General features: G+C 32.8%; 1 protein-coding gene across 2 annotated transcripts in view; it reads right to left on the bottom strand.

Annotated features, from left to right (window-relative positions):
* Positions 1–3177: 3177 nt before the first annotated feature.
* The window catches only part of LOC117111937 (deleted in malignant brain tumors 1 protein-like), a 21677-nt gene continuing 16421 nt past the window's right edge, over positions 3178–8433 (bottom strand). Inside the window, exons 6-15 of one of the 2 annotated variants that reach the window (XM_033254984.1) lie at positions 8247–8285; positions 7590–7628; positions 7317–7358; positions 7045–7083; positions 6257–6292; positions 5839–6020; positions 5004–5410; positions 4719–4821; positions 3851–4010; positions 3178–3434 (exon numbers count right to left, since the gene is read on the bottom strand). In XM_033254984.1, coding sequence (XP_033110875.1) covers positions 3265–3434; positions 3851–4010; positions 4719–4821; positions 5004–5410; positions 5839–6020; positions 6257–6292; positions 7045–7083; positions 7317–7358; positions 7590–7628; positions 8247–8285 — 1217 coding nt within the window. In that variant the 3' untranslated portion in view covers positions 3178–3264. Of the gene's footprint in view, positions 3435–3850; positions 4011–4718; positions 4822–5003; positions 5411–5838; positions 6021–6256; positions 6293–7044; positions 7087–7316; positions 7359–7589; positions 7629–8246; positions 8286–8433 lie in introns of both variants that reach the window. The other variant, XM_033254985.1, reaches the window with a different exon arrangement.

The raw sequence follows: 8433 nt of genomic DNA, 5'->3' as shown, positions 1-8433 counted from the left end.
GCGGGGGGTCCGGGGGCATGCCTCCGCGAAATTTTTTTTTTAGACTCCCGAAATTAACATTTGAGGCGTTCTGGGCTATCATTCTCATTTTTTTTTTTTGGCCTACCAAAGGGGGTGGGGGAATGCGCCTAAATCCGCTCATCTTGAATATATCTATTTTTAGCAATTATCTTCATTGAAAATGGGAAATTTTCATTTGTATTTTTCAGTAATAATATGGACCAAAAATTATATTAATCAATCTTCTTTTCAACAATATCAGGGACATTCCATGCATAATCTGTATACCGAATGCTCTAGAAAGTTATCACAACTTCATTTAATAATCGCCGTTGTCTATTATCATTGTATAGCTTCCTTTCATGCCCACTCGAAATTATTATGTTCTAGACTCCAAAAAAATATTATTTATTTTTTTTTAATTTATTTTTTTTTGTTAAGAATTAAGATATTTATAATTATCTTATTTAAAAGAGTTAAATTTTTAAAACTTTTCTTCCAATGTAATTCTTACATCTCATTTTTTATATGTTTATTTATTGTTTTAGACTTACCTTTGAACTTTCTATTGTAATCATATATCAGAATATGAATGTGAATTTATGAAATAAATCGAAACATTTAAACATTTAATGTATGTTAAAACGGTTGTTTTTAATATTAAGTTCATCATCTTTGACTGCACCCTTACAAGCAGGACATAATTCAGTAAAGACTTACCAAACACATAGCATAATATTTTTACACAACTTCTTAATGATACATTTCGTCCAGAGCATAACATAATATTCATTTTTATAATGATTCTAAAAGATAATGTAATAACAGTCTTTGTGCCATCCGATTTTTAATTGGATGTTAATGATTAAAAAATAAGCATTAACCGGGGCTGCAGAAATGTTGTCTTTAATTGGAGGGGGTCTTTAATTTGTTTAGTGTTGTTTCAAATTGAACCGAATAAAGGAGAAGCTAGGTGTGCTGCACAGGGTGGTGAAAAAAAAAACATTTTCATTCGTTTCTAAAATAAACCAATTTTAAGTAATAACAGTAATGATATTTTAAAATCAATTATATTTTTAAGTCTTTTGGTTGCAGCATAGTGTTACCATGGAGGATATTTTTACAACGTTTTATTAACATTACTAAAGGACACACTAAACCTTATACACACATTATCTTAGGTAACTTGCGTTTTAGGGAAATTTAAAAGGGTATCGATGTTTCTGCCAAAACGGTGAATATCATCATCAAAATTGCACTTTTTTACAGATGCAAGTAATTTAGGCTATGGGGGTAGTTTGGAACAGCATGCTTTTTAGGAAGTGGCCTACAGACTTTAAAGTTTTACATATTAACGTTAAAGAGATGATCCCAATTGCACTAGCAACCGAATTCTGGAGAGTTCGTCTGGCAAACAAATGTATAGTTTGTGTGTGTGACAACACCACAGTGATAGTGGCAAATAACAATATGACTTCTGATGTAGGTCACATTATGCACCTATTGCGACGAGTAGTACTTACTTCTTTAAAATTCATTTTTCTTCTGACGGCCGAACATATACATGAGAAGGCAAACATTTTGCTGATCATTTATCTCGATTGCAGGTAGACGAGTTTAGGGCGTTGTCCCCTCAACACGATACACACCCGGTACAAATACATCACCTGCTGGAGACCAACTGAAAATGACAGTTAAACATTTGCTTTTGCCGGGGTGGCCTCTCAGACTAGGAGAACTTATATTCAGGCTTTGAATGTCTTTGGAAAATTTGGGAAGCCTCAAAATTTATTAGCTAGCCTGTTGCCTACATCCGTACAAACATCTTTTTATTCATAGCTTATTTATTTGAAGCTGGCTATACAGCAACTACTATCAGAATTATGTGGCAGGGATTGGTCATTTTAATCAGTTGAAAGTGTTTCCGGACCAGGCGGAATCCTTTTTAGTAAAATTGATTTTGCTTGAGGTGAATCAATGTGCTTCAACAAATGATACGAGGCTTCCATTTACGTTACCAATTATACATGCCGTTGTCAATGCACTGTCACGGGCAGTTCCTTCACAATTCCAGTGTGCCATGTTCAAGTCACTGTTTTTGTTATGCTTTTATGGTTTTTTAACTTATTTCTGTTGTTCTAGAAATGGGTTTACAAGCTTGTGAGCGATTTTAATTGCTTTTGTTAATCCTTACCTCCTTATATTTACACTGTTTTTCTGTAAACGTAATGTTAATTTTGGTTATTTTATTGTATTACCGCAAAAACCTCTAATTGACGCCCAGATAATCTCGAGATGAAGCCTATCTCGAATTGAAGTCCCCTCTTTAGTTGACCAAAGTAGCCTAAAAAAGAAGCCCATGGGCTACTTTTAAGGATAGCATAGGCTTCTTTTCGAGATAGTACAGTACATACACTGTACATAAATTTCAAAAAACAAAATAAATCAAAAACAACTTTGGATTATACAGTAGTTTAGGTGATTTAATGCTAGTTAAATACACTTTAGGATACAGATTGATTTCACAGTGGCCTTATTTATTATTTTATAGTACAAATTCACAAAATTTACAGCATTCATTTTGAAAAGAAGCCCCATCTTTACTTTGCAAAAGTAGCATCGAAAAGAAGCCCACATAAATTTCGCAAAAAAAAAATAAATAAATAAATGAAAAGCCCAGCCCTTCAATTCGAGGTTTTACGGTATTTTACCGTACAAATTGTATTGTTATTAAATTAATGAAAGGCTAAATAAAAAATAAAAGAATCAATAAATGCAAACATTTTGAAAAAATATGACTATCCCATCTACCTGAAGACAGTAGTATATTTTAGATATAGTATTATTGAAATTTCATGATTGATTGTTTTACATTTCATAAGTCAAGAAGACGCCTGGAAATTGTTGGAATGAACTGTATAAATGACAGGTTTTAAAGAAGGAGTGACGTTAAATTATATTTATTAACAAACGATTCTTGTATATTTTTTCAAAATTTTGTAAATATAAAACATGTGTTAGGCCTATTAAAAGTTTATGGTAAAAGACTATAATAGTTATGTGATGATGAATTTTGCTATAATTATAAGAGTCAAATGCTATCCCTGCTTTATCCATACGCACCTATTTTCTTAAATTCTATCAAATCAATGACGTGAATTAACAAACAACAATGAATTTGATTTTCAAATTAAAAGTTTAATGGCTGATTAAATCAAGATACATTCTCTCCACACTCTCTAAAACTTTAAACTATCATGAGCTTTATTCAAGAAGAGGCTGCTCACACTCATAATGCATTTTAGGTGTTCTACGTCTCTTAGTTTTATACACAGCGATACCAACGAAAAACAGAAAGTTCACAAAAAAGAATACCGCTATGATTGGAATTTTCGCTTGGCTCCCCGAGACGCTTGGATCATCTACAGAAAAAGCTGAAAAGATAATTTAAGTCATAATAAAGGTTTCTACTGTTTACTAGGTCTGTTTCTTATTCAATTTTAGGTGAAAAAGACTATGGACAATAATAAAATTGCTTACATAAAATGAACAGAAACGAGATGCCAAGCACTAGAAATGGCCAGTACATTGATTTATCACTTTAAAAACATACTCACAAATACATAATGGAAATATATACAGCACTAAATAAAAACCTAACTAATTATTATTCTGCTATACGATAAATTAATCACCAAATTCTAAACAAATAACTTTTCGTTGACTAAGAACTGGCCAATATTTTTTTAAAGATTTTTAAAACGCAGCTAAAAATAATACATATTTAGTATTATTTCAAGAATGACTTTCGAGTACTGACTTTAATAGGGAATAATAATGACATAGTTACCGTGCTCTCGTGAAAAATCTCGGCGAATTAAGAATGGACCTTGGGTCAATCTTTGATTCTTGTAGGACTCGAAGGCAGCGCGTTTAGTACGCTGATTGCACGCTCGACTACACGCTGGATCAGTTGCGTTGCAAACAGACATTTTGCAGTGCACATAAACCTAAATTATGTGAAAAGATTGGGGTAAAATTATTCAGATTATAACAACTAAACAATATTTAACAGGGGCGGATCCAGAAATGTCCAAAAGGGGGGGGGGGCCGGAAGCGGGGGCCGAAAGTTGGGCCAAATGAGACAACACTTTCGTAGGGGGTCTGGGGCATGCCCCCGCGAAATTTTTGTGTTCTAGACGCCCGAACATAACATTTGAGGCATTCTGGGCTATCATTTTTTTCTTTTTCTCTCTTTTTTTTCTTTTTTTTCTTTTCTTTACCTCCCAAAAAGGGGGGGGGGGCGGGGCCGGGCCGCCCCCCCCCCCCTAAATCCGCTCCTGTTTAAGCAGTGCTCAACTTTATTCTATAGGTCAGACGTTGAAACACAGGAGTAGGTTGCATTTGATATACTTTGTAAAGGGCCTATTTTGCCCGTTATAGTAGTTTTTCTATTACTGCATTGTATCTGTTGTATATAAATTAATTTAACTGTTGAGATAGTCGTAAAATACCATAGTCTGTCGTTGAATTTGACGTTGACTGTTAAAGAGCGAGGTTAAGTTTTCCACAGTATTTTTTGTACAGTATACTGTAATCTTATAATTCTTCATCAATTTAAAAAATATGATTTATAACCATAGGCTTATTATGTTTATATATTCTAATATGTTTCTAATTTTAAAAGTTGCTATAAATTAAAGTAGTCATGCTCGTACCAGTACTTCGTGCTCCACGAATCTGAATGAATCGAATGAAAAGTAAACGTTGGTTCTGTCACCTTTATACTCGTCAAAATCTGTTGTATCATCGGAAGGACAACTGATAAACAAAAGATAAATTTATAGAATAATCATATTACATATTATATATATATATATCTGTCTCTTATACACATCTNNCTGTTGATTTGCCAGAAGTTATTACCGGTATAAAGATAGAAGAGAGAGAAAGAAGAGAAAGATAGGATGGTGGTACAGTTAGTTGATAAAACCCATTTTCACCTGTTTTCGATAAGGTCATATTTTGGTGAGGCATTTTCGTCTGAACTTGGCGTAGCGACACAATAATCAATGTATAACTTGATGTCTCCCGTGTAAGATGTCACGTGGGCTCCCATATAGATCGTCTGCGCAATATCTACAACCACTGGATAATCATTGTTGCCGTATGGTGTGCTGAAATTACTTTCTCTATACATGTCTAACGTGAAAGAGAAGTTCCCACTTCCTTCCACGTCATCCCCTAGGAGTTGGACCTCTTGTGGGTCAAAGTTGATTGAAGATCTGCCAGAATTTTTAAGTTTACACTTAACTGGAAGTACATGTTGAGTTTCCCTTGAAATTATGGTGCTGTTACCCACTTCTTTGTAATAAACTGCATTCGAGTACTCGACTAAGTCATCTAGAAACTTTAAATTATTTTAATATCAATAAGTCTTTTATTTAATTCAATTCAGCTTGGCGTAATATATAAATATTTCATCATATTAACCATTTTTCACTGGGGCGGATGCAGGATTAGATGGTAAGGGGTGCGTGGGAGTACATATCACCTCAGCCCCATCATGGTTGGGAGGTGAGGTGCGAATATTTTTAGAATACGGACCTGTAGGTGCCCGGAAATTGCACTCTCATACCTTAATAATCTTACTGGTAACTCATATCAACAATACAATACAACAATTATTTTTCTTAATACATTTTAGGGGTGCGATCGCATCATCTGCACCCCCTGCATCCACCCCAGTTTCACTTCACTGAATTGTATAGATTCATTACACTAATGAATTATAATGCACGCCGTCTAGTTTACGAAATCGATTGTTGCTATACTTACATTCACTGTTGTTCCGCATCTATCGTACCTAGTGACAAAGACTAACCAATACATTCCGTTTTTGTAAGTATTGTAAAATGTTGTGCAATCTGAATCGATCAAATGTGGTGGGAAATAAGTTACGTCGACCAGGGTACTATCACCGATATATACTGTCATATACGAGTCGTCGCAGATCACATCTGAAAAAGTGGACACTGTGAAAATATTTGCACAAGCTACATATTTGTTTTCTTCTTTATACTATATAACCTGTAAAGTAGAAATCTACTGTTTTCTCACAGACCCCACTGGGCTTTAAAAAGGTGGGCTTCATTAAACAGGTGTTTCTACAGTCTGGACTCGGACGCAGTGATACATTCTGCTGGTCAGAAGAAGTGGGCAGAAGATAAAATTAGAGTTAAAAAGTAAAATATACCTGATTGAACCAAATCTGTAATGGGAGAGCTGGCATCTGTAAGTAATTAGAAAATATTTTGAAATAATTATATACATTTGTAACCCATTGAAATTCAAAAAAAGGTAATTTCAATCTCATCAGGGGTGGGTCCAGAGATGCCCGAAAGAGAGAGTGGGAGAGAAAGTGGAGCCGATGCGACAATAATACCTCATGGGTTTTCTAGACGCCGAAAATAACCTCTGAGGCATTTTGGGAGATTATTTCTTTTTCTTTCTTTCTTCCCCCTTTTTGACTTCCAAAAAGCCCCCATCCCAAATCTTCCCCTGCTTTTTTTTTTTGCAAGGATTGTGAACATTTCAGTTTCTTAAGCTGCATTCACATAGGATCCGAATCCAAACCGTGTTTCCGATGCGCTGAGCACCAGCGTCCATAAGCTTACACACGGGTTCGATATTCTGATCGGTTAAGTTCGGTAGGCCTTCCAATCCGAATACAGTATTCGGATTCAGTATGAATGAGGCTTTACACTATTATAATTTATTTGTGTGTGGTAATACAGAGAATGAATAGAAAAAGTTAATAATAAAAGATAATAATAGTATGTAACAATTATATTACTATTAATTATTTATTATAACCTATATAATACCAGTGCATTGCCATTTTCATATCATTTTCACACCATTATCATTATCATGATTGCCATGATTATGACCATTATTATTATTATTATTATTATTATTATTATTATTATTATTATTATTCAATCATATTTGTTTACTTTTCAAGTGGTTACATCATACTACCTGTTGTTTGTCTCCGGTTAGTCGAAGGAACAGTTGCATCTGAAAGTAAAAAGATAATATTATAAAAATAATTACAGAATCCCTGGTTTAGTACATTGCCATTTTCATATCATTTTCACTGTCATTATCATTACCATTATCATTATCATGACTGTCATGATTATGACCATTATTATTATTATTATTAATATTATTATTATTATTATTATTTTATTATTATTATCATTATTCAATCATATTTGTTTTCTTTTCAAGTGTTTACATCATACTACCTGTTGTTGTTTTTCTCCAGTTAGTCGAAGGAACAGCTGCATCTGAAAGTAAACATATAATATTATAAAAATAATTACTAAATCCCTGGTTTGCCATTACCAGTGCATTGCCATTTTTATATCATTTTCATTGTCATTATCATTACCATTATCATTATCATGATTGTCATGATTATGACCATTATTATTATTATTATTATTATTATTATTATTATTATTATTATTATTATTCAATCATATTTGTTTTCTTTTCAAGTGTTTACATCATACTACCTGTTGTTTTTCTCCAGTTAGTCGAGGGAACAGCTGCATCTGAAAGTAAAAAGATAATATTATAAAAATAATTACAGAATCCCTGGTGCATCTCAATCCCGTTTTCTCAAAAAAAGGATACAAAAATAATATGGGGTTACAAAATAATATTGATATTGGTGTTCCAGGAACTAAATATAAACAAAAAAATTATTTAGTTTAACTGTGGAATTCTTTTAATGAAAAACTAACACATTCTAAACGTTTCCTCGAGTTTAAAAGAAATTGTAATGACATAATACTTTTGAAATTTTTCTAAATTGCTGGTTGTGTTTGTATTACTATTTGTAAGGAATTTGTATATCCATCTGTAAATACTATGTGAAATTACCTTTTTGAATAATTATTAATCTTATTGTTTCTAATATTGTTTATGAGAATTAACTACGTGTCTTCTTTTAATGTTATTCCTATAATTGAATACGTATTTTATCTGTTATATATATTTAAAGTTTGGTATGTTTTTATTATGTATATATCTATTAATTATTATTGTTAATTTATAATTTCTATTAAATAATGAACATTAATTATATTTTTAGCAATAGGTGTCCAATATCATAATGGCTTCGCTGCGATCTGCAAATGTCACGTTTTGATATGTTTATTCAAACTTACCGGTTGTTTGCCACAAGTAAGTCGGAGAAGTAGTCGAATCTAAAAAATGTAAGAAATTTTAACTCAAAATTTAAACTGTATACAGTATATGCTCACAACGACGCCTTCTTGGTCAATGGTTTATGACGTTCGCCATGTATACGAAAGGTCCCGATGGAGGCTGTGTTTTTTTCTTTGTCAGATTCAT

Source organism: Anneissia japonica, unplaced genomic scaffold (assembly GCF_011630105.1).
Source record: "Anneissia japonica isolate Jap-2015-1 unplaced genomic scaffold, ASM1163010v1 scaffold1594_len1068242_cov183, whole genome shotgun sequence".
Classification (NCBI taxonomy): Eukaryota; Metazoa; Echinodermata; class Crinoidea; order Comatulida; family Comatulidae; genus Anneissia; species Anneissia japonica.
Note: the sequence above shows the minus strand (reverse complement) of the source record. Positions and strands in the feature narration are given on the sequence as shown.